The sequence below is a fragment of the Oryzias melastigma genome, linkage group LG18 (assembly GCF_002922805.2).
Source record: "Oryzias melastigma strain HK-1 linkage group LG18, ASM292280v2, whole genome shotgun sequence".
Lineage (NCBI taxonomy): Eukaryota > Metazoa > Chordata > Actinopteri > Beloniformes > Adrianichthyidae > Oryzias > Oryzias melastigma.
Window position 1 is genome coordinate 9,101,389 of NC_050529.1, and position 17,339 is coordinate 9,118,727.

A 17,339-nucleotide genomic window follows, 5' to 3' on the forward strand; every position below is an offset into this window, starting at 1 on the left:
GCCATTTTTCTCCAGGTCAGAATTTATTGGAATTCTGCTGATTTCGTAAGAAATGGCATGAGTTATTTTAACACATTCTCACTCCCAACCCGTCACATATGGTCGTATGGTTTATGCCTCACTTAGTTGCATTTTTGGGTGTCATTTTTTGGCTATTCCCATTAAATCAGAGGTCCCCAACCTCGAGGTGCGAATCAATACGGGTCCAAGGGCTGCTTGGTACCAAGCCACAGATGGAAAAAATGCATACGCTAAATAGGCGTCTCCAAATCTCAGGACGTAGACTGCTACCAGGACGCGAACCGGACTGGTGTAACCTAACCCGGTTCCACATCCTGTACCGCGTCCCGAGGGTTGGGAAACTCAAGTTGACTCAAAAACAAGTTGATGATATTTTTTTTTTCTATTGTAAAATTGGTCTCAGTGACTTTTTAGTTTAAACATTTTTAAAAGTTTTAGCCAAAATCATCAAGCCTTCGTCGTTTTTAAGAATTTTTTCATGCACAGCAGCAGTAGCTCATTAGAAGTACAATTTTGTTTACACAGAGGAACCTGCATCCCTTCCCCTCCCCTTTGAGAGAGCTCTGTTTGCACACTCACACCCAAGGTTATAGCCTTAAGCTAACATTTGCGGTGTAAAAATAACTATGCGCAACAGTTGTACACTCATCATATCTCACACATCTATGCAAGAGCGAGCCAGGGTGTGTGCAGGGTGAGAGGAGACTTTCCCACGCCCACTTTAGTAGCTGCGTCATTAGTCTGAGCCTTTTCAAGCATCCGCTTTTCATCTGATCCTGATTTGAATTAAGAAATACTCAAAAACGCAGCTTTAAACTTTTTTTTTTTAATCTAGGTCCTCTACTATAAAAACAATGCTACAAGAATATGTTAAGAACACAAAACAGACCATTCTAATTAGAACATCAAAGTCTTCCAAGTGGTCTTTAAGCCAAAATCTGTGTTGTTTTTTAGGACATATTTTCTTCAGAGCGGCAGTAGTTCATTATAAATACACCTTTATGTTGTAGGCCGGACCGTTGGCACTGAACCACCCCGTCCCTCTTCCCCTCCTAGTTGCTGAGAGCTCTCTGTTTACATGCTAACCTGCTAGCTAACCCCAACCTAGCATCACAATGAAAGTGTATTGGAGCTATCCAGACATTTTGAGCCAGATGGCAGCTCTGTCACAATTTTTCAAACACCGTTTTCTTGTCTGCTCCTGTTTTACAATGATTTGAATAAAGGGATACTCATAAAAGGCATTTTTAGGCTTAATTTTCTATATTCATGTCCTCAAAAACATGTTAAAAGCATTATTTTCACGGGAGTGGGTCTTTAACTCAAAATCCAAAACGCTGTTTGGGTATTTAATCTAAAACGCTGACGTCGGTAATGTTGCAGCCAAAGCGGCCCGTCTCTTCTAATCTCTACATAAATGGTAAGATAATGGCCAGCTTCAGCGGCCTAATAGATGACGCCAAGCAAAGTCATTTGCAAGCAAGCTGTAGTTGGGCCGGCGTCCAAATGATAAAGACATCCATCCTGACGTGCTAAACGTGGCAGTTTCGTCGATTCTTCCCAACGCACGGCGGCCCATTCATCCATAGAGGTTAAATATCAGCACTGATCGAGAGTCAATACTGCACAACTGATAGCAGGCTGCACTGTTGTCCGCCGTCGCCATGGAAACAATGACTTCCCCACCACCTCCACTCGTGTTTCTCCTCTTATTTTCTGCAGCTTCTCAAGGGCACATTTGAAGGACCGGTGGAATAAAAGATAAAAAGGATAAAAAAAATAAATAAAAAAAAGGGAGAAACTTGTGTGAAGCAGCTGCACTTTGTCATGATTTATTCAACAGGGAGGGCTTTCAGGTCAAAAAGGAAAACATCCTCATGATGTGCTTCACTTCTGTGGGGGGTCTTTGCCACAGACCTGAATTCATTTGCAGCCCCCCCCCACACCCCCCCTACTGGGCAGATACAAGATTCAACTCACAGATTCCGATAAAACAAATCAGTTTCTGCTCTGCGTACAAATATATATTTATTTCATGTTTTCCATCTCACTTCTGCAACTCTTTCCTGAATGTATAATGTTTGATGACGGCTGCAAAAATATATACGCTTCATCTTTATAATCAACGGCTTTGTGAAGTTCGCAAACTAGACTTTTTATGCTTTTAGTGCTTCGTCATGTGAGGGAATTTGACATGTCAGCTTTATTTATTTATTTGTAGACCACTTTATAGTACACAGGTTCAAATACTATTTTTCCTCATGAGTATCAAGCCAGATCTCTATTTGTGTCATTTTTATGTTTGGGGGTCAGAGGGTTTATAGGCAATATCTGTGCTTTATATTTTTTGAAGTAGAAAAATATTTTTACTAATCAAATCTCTTTTTGTTACATATGTCTGAAAAAGGTTTTTATGAAAAAAGTTTGAATTGATTTGATTTGATTTGACAATTTCAGCACCAAATTGTTTGAAGGAAATTGAAAATAAAAATGTAAACTATGGCTTTTAGAAAACTAGCCTAAATTAAGAAATAAACTAATTACAAAATGAATTGTACCAGAGATAATCCAAAAACATTTTAAGATATAAAAAAGTAAAGGAAATATGCTTCGTATATGGGGGGGGCATTGTGTGTGTTTCACAATGTTTGGTTTTATTTTGAAATTTTTTTTTATTGTGTGAAGCATTTTCTTACATATTTATGAACAGTGCTTTATAAATAAACTTTCTTTTGATGAATTACTTTGATTTGTTTTGATTTGATGGATGAATTGGATTTATTTGATGAATTGATTTGATTTGGCTGAATGTGGTTTGATTTGATTGGAAGATTCTCAATTTTAACACCAAATTAGTTGAAGGTTATTCAAGAATATTAAAAAATATATATACAAACTTTAGCTTTTAGAAGTCGCTTTCAGGGTTACTAAAATGTTGTTTTCAAATGAAGAAGAGAAATTAAATACAAAAGAATTTGTGTCTGAGATAAAATGAAAACTGATAAACAATTTAAACCATTTAAGAAAAGGGGAAAATAACTGGACTTTTCTGTCTTTTTTTATTTCTTTTCCCTAAAAAACATGTTGAAAACTGTTTTACAGTTTTTTTTAAGTCAATAGTTTCTCAGAATCAATAATAAAACCAAAAAACATGTTAGATTTACTGTGTGATCTTAAACTAATTTAGGTCAAAGCTGCAAACTGGTAAATAAAATCGTAGAAGGAGCTGCATCCAACTGAATTAAAACAAGAAACCTCAATAATGAGGCCAAAGATACTTGAGAGGAAAACTTTAAAAAAGGAAAATTACATCATGAGTTCAACTGCAACCTGCAGTTTGGATTTTGTTTCTAAAACAACAAACATGAAAAGTAGGACTTGAGACCACGCAGTCGCTCCATTCTTTCATCACGCCGCTTCTGTAAAAGGATTTGGCCACCGTGTCCTCCCACTGTCAAATGAAGGTAAGAGCCGCGAAGAGTCTCCCGAACGCTGACCGTGCCAGCCTTTTGTTGAGAACAGGTGGGGAAGTTTGAGGTAAAAGAGGAAAAAGCTGCAGAAGACGGTTGTTTTCTGTGACAATACCCTAGCGGGTGAATACAGGATGAATTCGGGGTGAATACGGGATGGATATTCAGGATGTGGAAAACTTTATCAAAATTCTAGAAATGTAAAAAAAAAAAAACAACGCAATTTTGCGATGACAATGTTCCCATCAAATCCTAATTATGTGAATAAACACAAACAATAAGTCATTCAAAAACACGGTGATGGATGAGAACAACACTTTGATTTAAAACAGATACATTCATATTTCTGTTATGGTACTAGCTCTCATCCTCATCTATCAAAGGAGATGTCTGCGTCTTATTCAGGCCATAAAGCGGCGAGCTACATGACTATAGATGAAGAGATTTACGGACACTAATGTTGTCGACAGAGGAGCTGAGGATCCAACGATTCTGCATGTCACGCTCAACTTTTGATGAACTGTGTGACCTTTTGTGTGGTATCCGGTTGTTGGTCACATGACTCGTTTTGTTTGAAAAAGTGTTTCCATTGCAGTTTTGCGACATATGTCTCTTAATTTTCATGTTTCCATAAGGTGTATTTATCATAGCATTTCCAATTTGCACCATTTCATAGTCAATCGAAACGCTACCTGTGTGGACAACAGAAATGTTGTGTATCTCTGGGACTCCCCTTCATGTTTCCTGTCCCGGGTTAGGGTCACTGGTACTGCTCCTCTTTTGCCTTGTTCCTGAAGAGGGGCTGTGATACCCCTCACATCCGTCTGGCTGCAGGACCTCTGTGTTCTGGACTTGTTTCTGTTTAGCTCGTAAGGGTCCCCTTTGGGCATCTGGGATCTGCCCTTTTCAGGAGGGGTACTATCACTATTCTATGCTTGGGTTTTTGTGGTGCTTCATCGAGGCCATCCTTCAAGCTTTGTGTTTCTGAGGAGGGGTGACTCCTTCATGTTCCCAGTCCCTAAGGATGGTCGCCACTCGTCCCCCTAGGCTGTATTTCCTGTTCCTGAGGAGGGGTACTGATTCCCCCCACATCCGCCTGGAATTGTTTTTGTCTTTCTTGTAAGGGTTTCCTCCTCTTTGGTGTTTTGGGCATCTGAGATTTGCCCTTTTGGGGAGGGGTACTGTCATGACTTGAGTTTTTTGGATTTTTGTCATGTTTTATGTTCCTGTCAGTAAGCCTGGTCTCCCATGTTTTAGGTCCTCCTCCACCACCCCTTCCTGATGAAGACACCCATACAGGTCCACTCCATAGGGGTGGATGCTTTTGTCATAGCCACACTTTAAAACGAGAAAAAGTAAAGCAAGGCAGTGTTGTGTTTAAGTTATGACATTTTATCTTTGCTTGAAACACGGTGACGCCTTAAACTAAGGTTCCGAATATTAAAATAAACTGCAGCAGATGTCTGAACTCCAACATGAACAGAAGAAATCATCTCTAACACAAGAGCAGAGTCTTCATCCTTTCTTCTCTAAACCTCACATGCATCATCATCATCATTGGGAGACAGCAGCGCAAATCACTTAGCTCCAAATGAGGCGCCGCTTTGCCCCCGCCTCGTGATTGCTCCAGCCAGCAGGTGGCTGCGGTTAGGCCGTGATGCTGTGGTGGGGGGGGGGTATGTGGGCTTCCCATCGATCCCAGTCTGGATCACAACATCTCAAGTCGGACGTCGGCCCCGCCTGCATTTGGCCGCGTCTGCTGTTAAACTAATGGTCTATATAGAATTGGTATTGACTCACGCAATGCATTGTGGGATCAGAGCAGGTGAGGAATCTATGCAGACAGTGACGGAACCGCGGATCTTTAGGAATGCACATTTCTGCGATTTTTATTTATTTATTTATTTATTTAGACTAAAATCCGGTTTAGTCACGCATTTGTTCGGCTAAATAAGGGAGTTCAAAAAGCCTGATTTACATTTTGCAGAGCAATGCAGAGTCGCCGTGGGTAAATACGTTCCCAGATCTGAATGATGCTGACTGAGACGCTCAGGCTGCAAACCAAACACTTTGATGATGAGCACTTTTCAATACTAAAGCCTCGCAGACGGAGCGCTCCTCGCAATCTCCCACTAACCTGAGGTGGAGGGAGACCCCCCGCGCCGGGCGGGCAGTCAGGCATGATGATGGTCCGCCCGGGAGTGCTGCACTGACACGAGGGAGAGGGGTTAGACATGCTCCAGTTCCCGGTGAGGAAGATGTCAGCGATTGACTGATCCACAGAAGGAGAGAACCAATCGGAGGCGCCGGAGGAACACGGCAGTCCCCTGTAGGAATGTGGTACAAAGAGAACAAAAACAAAAAGAGTTTATGTTGCGTCAAAAATAAGAAAACTAAACTCAAAAAGTTAAAATATTCTAAATTTATGTCATTCTAGGGTCTGCACTGATGTAAAAGATGAGATCTCGTCTGAGGCTACGAACACATCAGGCATTTGACATACGTCATAACTGTTAAATTACAAGAATAAAGTCATAAATTTATTACTTTAAAAATTGTAAATCTAGAATTTTAAAACATTCATAAATTGCACAAACAAAAAAAGGTGAAAATTTACGAGAAAAAAAAATGTTACTTTTAAATTACAAGAAAAAGTTATATTCATATGACTTAAAAAGTCAGAGACTAAATATTTTGACTCTTTTTCTAGTAATTTTGCCTGTTTTAAAGTTGTAATTATAGAAATTTTAAAAAGTCGTAAATGTACGACTTTAAAATACATACATTTGCAAGAAAAACCTTTACAATAAAAAGATTTAAAATCAAATGTGTGAGAAAAAAAAGTTGTAACTGTTAAATCACGAGATAAAGTCGTAATTCGAAAAGTAGGTGTTTTAAAGTTGTAAATGTATGACTTTAAAAGTTGCAAATCTATGACAAAATAAGTAACACATTTACAATAAAAAAGTCATATTTTTTAAAAGAAAAAAGTTAGAAAATAGTCGTGTATTCAGTCAGAGGCTAAATATATGACTTTTTTTCCTCATAAATTTACTTATTTTTTTCACTTAAAATTATGATTTTTTTATGTTTTTTAAAGTCATAAATTTAAAACTTTAAAAGTTGTAAATATACTAATTTAAAACGTGCAAATTTACGAGAACAAAGACATCATTTTAAGAAAAAAAAGTCGTATATTTAAGAGAAAAAATATTGTAAATGTACGATAATGTTACTTTTATTTATTTTTTTTGGTGGCCCCAATACTCTATCAAACAAATGGTTTTCACTTTTGTGAATTAAAAAGTCCCTACCAAACACGAGTCACTTATTAGTCAAAGTTAGACCTGGTTTAACTTTCAATGTACATTTTATGGCCGTGCGTTTTGTACTTTAAACAAGAAAACCTTAAAACACGCGTTTTAATCGTAGTCAAAGCAAAGAAGTTGCACAGAGTCATAGTGGTAGCTTCCACCACTTTCAGCCTGGTTCAAGGACTTAGAATTCATCTTGGATCTATTTTTTCTCAAAGTTGGATCTAATTTGAGTCAAATTACTCATAGATGCACTGACAAACAGAATGCAGCATTTAATTTGAGCTTTAAATACCCCCAAAACCGCAATATTTACAGAGAAGGCCTCGGTTTAAAGCCCACAACTGACTTTTCAATGTGGAGTTTGAGTATTCTCCTTGTTTATTAAAGGGTTTTCTGCGGGCACTTTGGCTTCCTCCCACAGTCCAAAGACTCGCTTCTAACCCTAACCCGCCCAACAGTAGTGGGGACAGGCTCCAGCAACCCAAAGACCACAGAAGGCATAAAGCATTCTGGTACTCACGGTATGGGGTCTCCTTCCATGCAGCGTGTACCAAATCCGGGGTTGTCCACCAAGGTTTCCACCACCCGAGATGCGTTTGCATCGTCAGGCGTGTCATCGCTGTAAAAAAAAAAAAAAATTAGAGATCGTTTTTGTTTGAGGTAAATCTGTGTTAAGCTTGTAACCGTAGGTCCTTTTCTTATAGCAAACACGTTTTTTTCATTAATTACTAAGTGTTTTTGAGGTGAGATGGAGGGTCATGTTGATGAAATCAGGCGGACGGAGGGATGGTGAATGCTCGTCGTGTTTTATAGTTTCTCATTTTATTATTTTTAGAAATTAATTGGCCAGAAAAAGCCGAGCAGTATCATAACCTGATTGTGGGACACCCCACCCCCTATCAGATGGTCAATGAATGAGGTCAGTCATACCCAAGACCATCACTGGGTTTGTTTAAGTACAGAACCAAAATAAAAAAGTCCGTTTGCAATTGTAGCAAAAAAATGTAAACAAAGTCATAACCCACCACAGCAGGATGAGTTATGTCTTCCAAATCCAAAGCTCAACGTAATGGTAGGGGAGGAATCCTGATTCAGCCATCTACTCCACATTTCACCAGAAAGCCACAGCAGGAATTATAACAACGCCACTTCAAGTATACCGCAACAGCTTTCAGCCAGAGACGGCCACATCCCTGTCAGACCGTCCATTTGGATTAATCCCGTGTTCACCGTCTCAGTCGGAGGCTTCTCCATGAAGGTCAGTCGGTCATTTCCTGGCCACTGGTGAGTGCAATTGAAATGGTCCTCTTGTAAAAATGGATTATGTGCAGCCATCTGTTTTGCAATTAACAACGGCTGGGCTTCCACGTTATTCCAGATAATAAAACTAGCGGAGAGCTGCGAAATGAAGACTTGTGAATGTGAAGGGAAACGGCAAACCTAATGAATGGCTCGGACACAGGAGCTGATACAAGATCAGAAGAAAGTCAAAGGAAGTTTGAGAGATGATGGTGATGTTAAAACCATTTGTGAAGTTTCTTATCCTTTATTTCTTTCTATCTATTTATTTATTTAAAAGGCTAAGCAAGCTTTTAAGAGTGTGATCTTTTATTTTCTGGTCTATTCTTTCTCTATTTCACTGCTTTGTTTGTAGAAGCTTGGAAGACTGGTTATAGGAGTTTATCTAACTCTTCTACTGAGAAAAGACAAAAAATAAAATCAAAGAAATAAACTTTCTGTTTTACCTATAAAAGGTGGTCTGAGAGGCATCGTACATCCATGGCTGCAGCTCCAGGTTTGGATATTCGGTAAAAGACGGTACGATGAGGGAGAAGACCAAAGCCAGGCACACAAAAACAGCAGGGAGGACCACCTACGAACATAAGAAAAGGCAAAGTACATTGGTAAAAGGTTATTGCATCACCAACAGTACTGGTGTGATTTCTATTGGTATTCTCCTTCTCCAAGCGATGTACACATTGTGCATTTTTTGCACATTCCTGAACACTTATTTAGCCCATAGTGTTCACACTGGACAAGCAGGGATGAGCGTCTTCCACTTTTTATTTATCTACCGTTTGCTAGTGCATGTCTGCTACCTACAGATGGAAGGGGCTTAATGCAAAAAATGGAAGTGGTGCAATTCTCACAATTTGGCAGATTCGCAAAGACCATACTTGTCTTTCGGATAAAGTCACATGTTCACTTGGATAAGTGGTGAATCGTTTTACTAGAGAAGATAATCCAGATACTATGATTCAACCTCAAGACACTGTTTTGAGTTAATGATTCCAGGTGGATGGTCTGTGCTCTTGTTCTTGGCCATGGAAAGCGCCTCTGGCAGGACTTGGCAGTGGACCCCGCCTCTGGCTCGTCTTGTCTGTGGGCCACGCCTATGGCTCGTCATGGCTGTGGACCGCGCCTCTGGCCAGTCTTGGCTGTGGACCGCGCCTCTGGCTCGTCTTGACAGTGGACTGTGCCTCTGGCTCGTCTTGGCCGTTGACCGTGCCTCTGGCTCGTCATGGCTGTGGGCTGTGCCTCTGGCTCGTCTTGGCCGTGGACCGTGCCTCTGGCTCGTCATGGCTGTGGGCTGTGCCTCTGGCTCATCATGGCTGTGGACTGCGCCTCTGGCTCGTCTTGACAGTGGACCGCGCCTCTGGCTCGTCTTGGCCGTGGACCGCGCCTCTGGCTCGTCTTGGCCGTGGACCGCGCCTCTGGCTCGTCTTGACAGTGGACCGCGCCTCTGGCTCGTCTTGGCCGTGGACCGCGCCTCTGGCTCGTCTTGACAGTGGACCGCGCCTCTGGCTCGTCTTGGCTGTGGACCCCGCCTCTGGCTCGTCTTGGCTGTGGACCCCGCCTCTGGCTCGTCTTGTCTGTGGACCACGCCTCTGGCTCGTCTTGGCTGTGGACCCCGCCTCTGGCTCGTCTTGGCCATGGACCGCGCCTCCGACACGTCTTGGCTGTTGACCTCGCCCCCACCTGTCCCACAGTTCTATCTGGATAAACACTATTCAAACATGTAGTTGTTGAGTTAGATAAGCTAATCCTTCTTTAACAATCCTGGTACATCGCCTGTTCATCCTGGAAGGGTATCTCTCCTTCATGTGGACATCCTTTAGGTTTCTTCTTTTTTTTCTTAGAATCAGATTTTTTTAGGAGTTCTTCCTTACCAAGAAGGAGGGTCTTAGGGCAAAGATAACCAGTTTAGTTTAGTGTGTTTAGTTTAGCAACCAGCTATAGTGGAGTCAAGAGCCTAGCACTGATAGAACTTGAGTTGTTGTAGTTCAAACATACATTAATTTAAAGGATTAGCTTATATAAAAGGTCAAACCAGTTAAAAGTATGTTAAAAAATCCAAAACCATGAAGTCTCCAACACTTTTATACCATGTTCTAACTGGTGTCCTTTCACACAAAAAAAAACAAGAAAACTAGAAGGATTAGGTTTACAAAAAACATTTCATTGTATGCTGTTGCAGGAGCATGTTTACATGTGCCGGCATTCCAGTACTCAATAGCCAACAAGTTATTAATTTCATTACCCGAGCTCGGGCTTCGTCATTACGTGCTACAGAATGCAAAGTAGCTGATGCTATCAACAATAATGCAGGACCAATGCAATAACGAGCGCGCATTAATCTGCTCGCTGCCAACTTGTTCGGTGGTCCTCTGCATGTTTTATGAGCTTGATTAAACACTTCAGACACTACCACCATCATCTGGCCACTCAGATATAATTAGTTTCTCCCCATTCTCCTCTCTTTTGTTATTTAGTGGGGAGAAAAAAAAAAAAGAAAAGCTGATTTTGCTCTTTGCTTCATTTCTCTTTTCATCGCATTGTTAAAGCTGACAAAAAGGGGTTGGTGGGAAACATGCGAGTGATCTTTACTGTTTAATTATTCGTGGGTCCGACGCGCCGGGCGAAAGTGGAGGTCTGCCTTCGCTTGATTAATTGCAGGGCGCGCGGTTTGCCAGACCAACAGAAGATGCTCCAGTTAAGAATCCTTCATTGACTTTGCGCCGCCGTACGGCGTTGGGAATGGGCGAAGAAAGATGAGACGCCGCTACGGGAGTGAGAAGCACAATGCCAGAGGAGGGCCTTCATGTGTCGTCGTTCTCTTCCTTTTTGTTGTCCTTTTAGCCTAATTGTGGATGACAGCTCGTATGTCTGCCTTTGAGAGAAATCTTCAGATATGTCCACCGAATTCCAATAAACAATACATTCATATACCCCATTTTTAAAGACTTTATGTTAAGTATGTAAACGCTACAACATGATTGTGTGTTTTTTTGTCCTTGCACAGACAAATACCGCATTAAGTGGAGGTCATATCCAGTATTTAAGCCTGTGTGGTTTTATTCATGAATTACAGCTTCCCTTGCACTGACGGTAAGGACATCTTCTTAAATAATTCCCTCTTTTGAAACAATGTTGGAACATTTATCATGAATACCTGAAGACTGAACCAAAGACTATAAATGTGAAGTTAAAAAGATGTCCAAAAATACAACCATCGATTTCAACCAATTGAAGGAAAATTACTGCTTTATTTTTCTTTTATGTTATTTTAGAGCATAAGAGAAAAGGAAAAAGGACCTCTTTGGTCATTTTTTAACAAGACCTCACACCTTAATTACCTTCTCTGGGCAAATCTTTTCTCAGAAATCACTAGCCACGGGGTTCTTTTTTTTTTTTTTGGCAGTCGCCCCGAGCTCTGAAAATTGAAATAATTGACGGCCAAGCAGACAGACGAGCCTTTTAAAGAATATGAAAAAAGAATGTAATGAAATTTAGAAAGGAAATTTAGGACACCGTGAAGGGTTGAGGCGAAGCTAAAGAACGCGTGCTAAGAAACATTTTGACTACAAGTGCTTGAAAGTTAGAAGGATAGCGAGGCAAAACGGAGGCTTTTGTGATCCAGCAGTGCAAATATGACATCAACAGAGAAATTATCATTAAGCGCAGATGCAGGAAGTAGTCTCAAGTACGCAACTTGTAAGACAGATCAAATCCAGGGTAAGGCTTTATTGAGACCTAACAAGAAACTACCATAAATACTCGTGGTATAAATAAAAAACTGTACCAATTTATACAGTAAGATCCAAAGTAAAAACTCTTTGATTCCCAACTTCAAACAAAAGAGCAAATCCTCCATATTTCCGACATCCCAAAGACTGGCCTGTCCCCAACTTACAAGCCCCATAAATCACGACAGCACTCCTTTTATGAACCCATAACAGCTCACATTCAAGGTGATTACCTCCCTCTACAATCATATCTGGTGGAAACTGGAGCTGCTGACATGACGGAGGCAAAAAAAAAAGGAGAATTTTAGGTTCGGTAGGCAAAGAGGTAAGAGGTGTGCCCTTGCAGACAATGAGCAACCTTGTACAAGCGCTTGCGCACACTTATCCCAGCGTCCTGTCCAGCGTCCCCGCTAAAGAGGGACGTCCGAGATTGACAGTGACGAATGAGAACCAGTGCTGCAGCAAATTACAAGAGGAAACCTGAGCACTTCTTCTTCTTCTTTCGCTCCTGCAGGAGCTGGTTGTAGTTGATATTTACATCCGTGATGGCAGGAGAAGGGTGTCACGGTTGTCACTGCGATTTACCCAAAGTGTCTGGAAGTTTGGCTGAGAAGCAGAATCGGTTATGATTTATGGAAATGATGTGTTCATTAGTTTTGACTTTAGAAATCATGTTTATAGGGAACAAAATAATAGAGACGTACACCTTAATGAGCTAAAAAGAAACCTGTCATCTATGTAATTGTTGCGCGTTGGCTATTAATGCGCAGCTAATGAAAAGGCATGATTAGCGGGCGGTAAGATGAAGGACAAACAAATCTGATGTGTCAGGTTGGCTTTCCGCTGCCAATCATCGAGCGGGGCTGAGGAGCGAAGACACAAAAGGGCGGAAGTTCTCGTCCGTTCGCAAGGTCGATACTGACGATGGAAACTTTTTGGACCAAGAACCAAAAGTAAATAGATGATGATTGTTGCGTTCTCGGACACAACTTTAAATCACTCTTCGTATCCATCCACTGTTTATGCAATGTGTTTCTTTTACAACTTAGATTCCAGCAGTATTGACTCCATCAAGACGGATGGCTTCCCCCTCCCCGGTTTAAATTAGCCCACTCGATCATACGTGTCAGCGAGCCATTTTTTGGAAGCCAACATGTATTTCACACAATCCTACCTTGATCCTCCCATGCAGGCGTACAGGTATAACCCCTCAATTCATCAATGTGACAGACTGAGGCCATTACCTGGGCAATGAGTCCCTTGCGGCTTCGCCGGGCGTGGTGGAAGCGTTTGATGAAGAGAGCCAAGAACTGCCGTCTGATGAGCTCCCATCCGGTGATGACCACGGATCCCCTTCCACTGACACTGGCGTTCTTCCTGCAGTCTGTCCATCGAGGCGCATATTCGTAAGACGTGTGGGATAGACAGATCAACTAGTTTCTTCATCTACCCAGCCAGCAAAGCCAAGTGGGCCCTATAAAGTTTAACCCTTCCGCTCTCTTTGGGGTCCAGTTGACTCCAACCACACATTGATATGTGATTTCTTCCATGACAAAAGTGGACAGGATTTTATGTCTGTCATGGACATTAGTGAAACTAAAAAATCAAAGATAAAAAAAAGTTCAGCGCACTGTCTTGTGGGGTCCAGATGACCCCACTTTTAATGTAAACAAACTAAGGAGAGCGGAAGGGTTACAAGTGGGCTGAAAATGTGCCCCACCTGTGTTTGCCCACATTGGTTTAAGTAGGCACTCAGTGGGCAGGCTCAATATGCTAGCCAGACGGCCAGTGAACAGTGTAACTCTCTAGCTCTCTGTAGAGGAGCTTGCTAGCATGCAAAAGCAGAGCTCGCTAATTCGCTACAGCGGAGCTCACTAGCATAACATTGTGGAGTTTTCAAGTTCGCTACAGCAGAGCTCACTAGCATACTTTGGAGAAGCCTGCTAGCGTACCACAGCGGAGCTCACTAGTTCAATACAGTGGAGCTCACTAGCATAGTATAGTGGAGTTCACTAGTTTGCTGCAGAAGAGCTCGCTAGCATACTACAGAGAAGCTCGCTAGCGTACCACGGTGGGGCTCGCTAGTTTAGTGCAGTGGAGCTCGCTGAAGAGGAGCTGCCTGGCATGCACCAGCAAAGCTTGCTACAGAGGAGCTCACTAGCTTGATACAGTGGAGCTTGCTAACTCGCTTGCTAGCATACTATCACAGAGCTCACTAGCTCGCTACAGCGAAGCTTGCTATTACATTACACCAGAACTCGCTAACTCGCTACAGAGAACCTTGCTAGCTCAATACGGAGGAGCTCGCTACCTCGCTACAGACGAGCTCACTAGCATACTACAGCGGAGCTGGCTAACTTGTTACAGAGGTGCTCGCTAGCATACTACAGTGGAGCTCGCTAGCATACTACAACGGAGCTTGCTAGCATACTACAGCGGAGCTCCCTAGCATACTACAGTAGAGCTCACTAGCTTGATACAGAGTAGCTCACAACTTGCTGTAGAGGAGTCAGCTAGCATACTACAACGGACCTTATTAGCTTAATTCATTTGAGCACGCTAGCATGCTGCAGCAGAGCTCGCTAACCTGCTACAGAGGAGCTCGCTAACTCACTACTGCTGGCTGGGTAATCACTAAATTCAAATGTATTCACTAATTAAGACCAAAAACTTTTGTCTTTTATAAGGTAGTTGCTCGAGATTAAGAAAATATCAGTTCTAGCAGGGGGCGGAGCTAAGGGGGGGCTGCCCCTCAGCAAAAAGCTTTGACCCATACTTGCCCTCAAATTTTGAGTTAACATTCGTTATATATTGACAAATATTAAGAAATCATCAAAACAAGCTTCTATAAGCATAGAATATTTTAAACAAAATAAAAACAATAGTGGCAATAAAAATACTTTGATGTGTAATAACTTTCCACTCTGCTGATCTAACACCCACCTTCTACTTTATTGCAGAACTTTTCCTTCAACTCTGCAAGAAAAAAACAGTTTTAACAAAAATTAGGCTTTTTTATTTCGTGTTGACATGTGCGGTAGACATTTTTGAGGAACTTGCCATCCTTCCCCTTGGCTTTCTCCGCTCTGCCATGAAGCCTGGAGATGCTCCTCCTCTTCGATTCTCTGGAGTTCTTTTTGTAGTCCTTCACCACCGGCTCCTTTGTTGCTGAGGGAATACACAGAAGATATGTTGTTTTGACTTGACCCAATTTAGTGATATAAATAACAATAAGGGAGGCTACCTGCCTTGTAAGATGTAATATTTTACTTTAAAAAAGCACAAAGTCAGGTATATTTTATGGACATGAAATAAGAATTGAATATGAAGAATTAAAACTTTTTGGAGGAGTTTGGTCAAAAATAAAATCAAAAACATTGTTTGAAGTAAATGCAATAAATTTGAACATTACCAAAAACTTTTTTTCCATTTTAAAATTACTCCTTACATTATTTAATCAAATGCACCACATATGCTTATAATGTAAAACATGTTTAAATGCCAAATTTTATTCTAACACTTCCTTTAAACAGTTTCCTTCATTGTGTAAATGCTCTACAGCCATTAATATATATCAATGTTTACAGCATTTAGTTTAAGGTGTCTACTGCTTTTTTAGCAACAGGCTAGCATTTTTGGCTAATTTGTTATCTGCTGAGATTTGTTAGCCTACTTTTGAGGTTAGCTAATATTAAAGCAACAGGCTAACATTTTTGACTAATTTGGCATTTTCTGAGGATTTTTAAGCAAACTACCAACTTATCAGAAATTTAGACCAACTTTAGTGGTTTTTCATAGTTCTTTTTGCCCCCATGTGAAATTAGGATCAACTCAGCAGCGACACCTCGAAATTTCTGAATTAAACCTGAAAACAGAGGAAAAGGAAAAGTTGAATGTACAAACAAATATTTTTTTCATCTGTTAAAAGTTTTAGTTTTTTTTTTTATTTAAGTTTCAAATTTACATTTTTTTAAATAAATGTTCAATTATTCTTTAAAGTTTTCAGTATTTTTTTTAAATGTTGAATTTTAATTAGGCACATTTTCAATAATTTCTTCAAGTTTCTAATATTTATTTTTCAAGTTTATAACTGCTTTCAAATTTATTTATTTTTTTCAAATATGTAATGCTTGTTTTTCAAACTTTCAATCTTGTTTTTCATTCGCCTTTAGCTGATTCTGATTTGGCCTCATAGATTCGCTTTAATATATTTAAATTTTAGATTAACAAATATTACGGAGGACTAAAAATAGCAAATAAAAATAATAAACACGTAGCTAAATATTTAAATAAACTTTAAATATTAGGTTTAAGTGACTTTTCTCAATTGTTTACAACACTTTATGACCCAAAAATGCAGACAAATTTCAAATTTTTTTCAATAAATGATTGAAATGAGAACCGAAAGGAACTTTTAGCGAGATGTTAACTCCAGACAGATTGCTTGGATTGAAACAAAAAAATAAATAAAGAGCCATATTTAGATGTGTTGGTAGTTTTTTTTTTTTTTTTTTTTTCTTTATAAAGAAAACTAAAATCGTCTTACGTGATATTTCTTTGTCCACTCCAGTGTCTTCGGCCACTTTAAGAAATATCTGCAAAAGAAACCAAAGCATGACTAGAAGCAAACGAGAGCTGGGGATAGTTATCATATCCTGACTGTCATTGTTCGTTTTCTCCAGCGGTGTCTAAAGCTGACAGACGTTCACAAAGTGGTTGTTGATGCCCACGATACACTAACGTTTACCCAAACGCCTGCCAAGTGGCCTCCTGAGGAGAAGCGAGCACTCCCAACCCTCAATTATCATCATCATATGTCACTCTCCCCCCTTACTTATCATATCATATGCAAAAAATTGCTTTTGAAATGTGTGTTTCATTTTAATGCAACACAAAGCTCCGTTTAAAGACTTTTGGCTCCTGTTGACTGTAGCACCTCTGCCGTTGTCTGAAGCTGCAGTGTATATAGACTTCAAAAGTAAACATGGAAGGATGAAGGAAAGGGAGGGAAAAAAATGTAAAAAGCCTTCACCGTGGCTGAATTTTGGAATTCAAAAAGAATAATTCACATCGCCTGGAGGCCCAGAGTGCCTGGCGCATGTCTGAGTTACATGAAGAGCGGCAGCCAGCAGTTACTCAGCTTTCTGATCCAACATTCTGTCTGACAAACACACAGCTTGTAGTCTGTTTTGATCAAAGCAAGACTGCAAAATCCGCCTTATTTATTTCTGCTAATAATATTTGTACTTCTAAACAATCGGGAAACGTTGCTTGTTTTAAATTCACTTTCTAAGTTTATGTTCCTACAAGATATCAGAATTTGAGCTGCAAGAAAAATCTTCATTGTTCTTTTATTGGACCTTGTGGTCATGGTGGTGCAAGTCAAAGCGAAAGAAGAGTCATGACCTCACTATGAATAAGGCAGCTGAAGCATAAAAGCTGAAGCATGGGTCAGCTTCAAAGTTAGACTATAATGCTGCAATTAAACTAATTATGGAGGCGGA

At 40.5% G+C, this 17,339-nt stretch overlaps 1 protein-coding gene across 1 annotated transcript in view; it reads right to left on the reverse strand.

The window, feature by feature from the left end:
• LOC112156111 (phospholipid-transporting ATPase ABCA1) overlaps positions 1-17,339 on the reverse strand; it is a gene marked incomplete in the record, with an annotated part of 201,468 nt that overhangs the window by 93,045 nt on the left and 91,084 nt on the right. Inside the window, 7 exon segments of the mRNA XM_024288273.2 lie at positions 5,629-5,818; positions 7,329-7,427; positions 8,554-8,681; positions 13,080-13,219; positions 14,779-14,811; positions 14,896-15,003; positions 16,382-16,430. Of these exon segments, the coding sequence (XP_024144041.1) occupies positions 5,629-5,818; positions 7,329-7,427; positions 8,554-8,681; positions 13,080-13,219; positions 14,779-14,811; positions 14,896-15,003; positions 16,382-16,430 (747 nt within the window).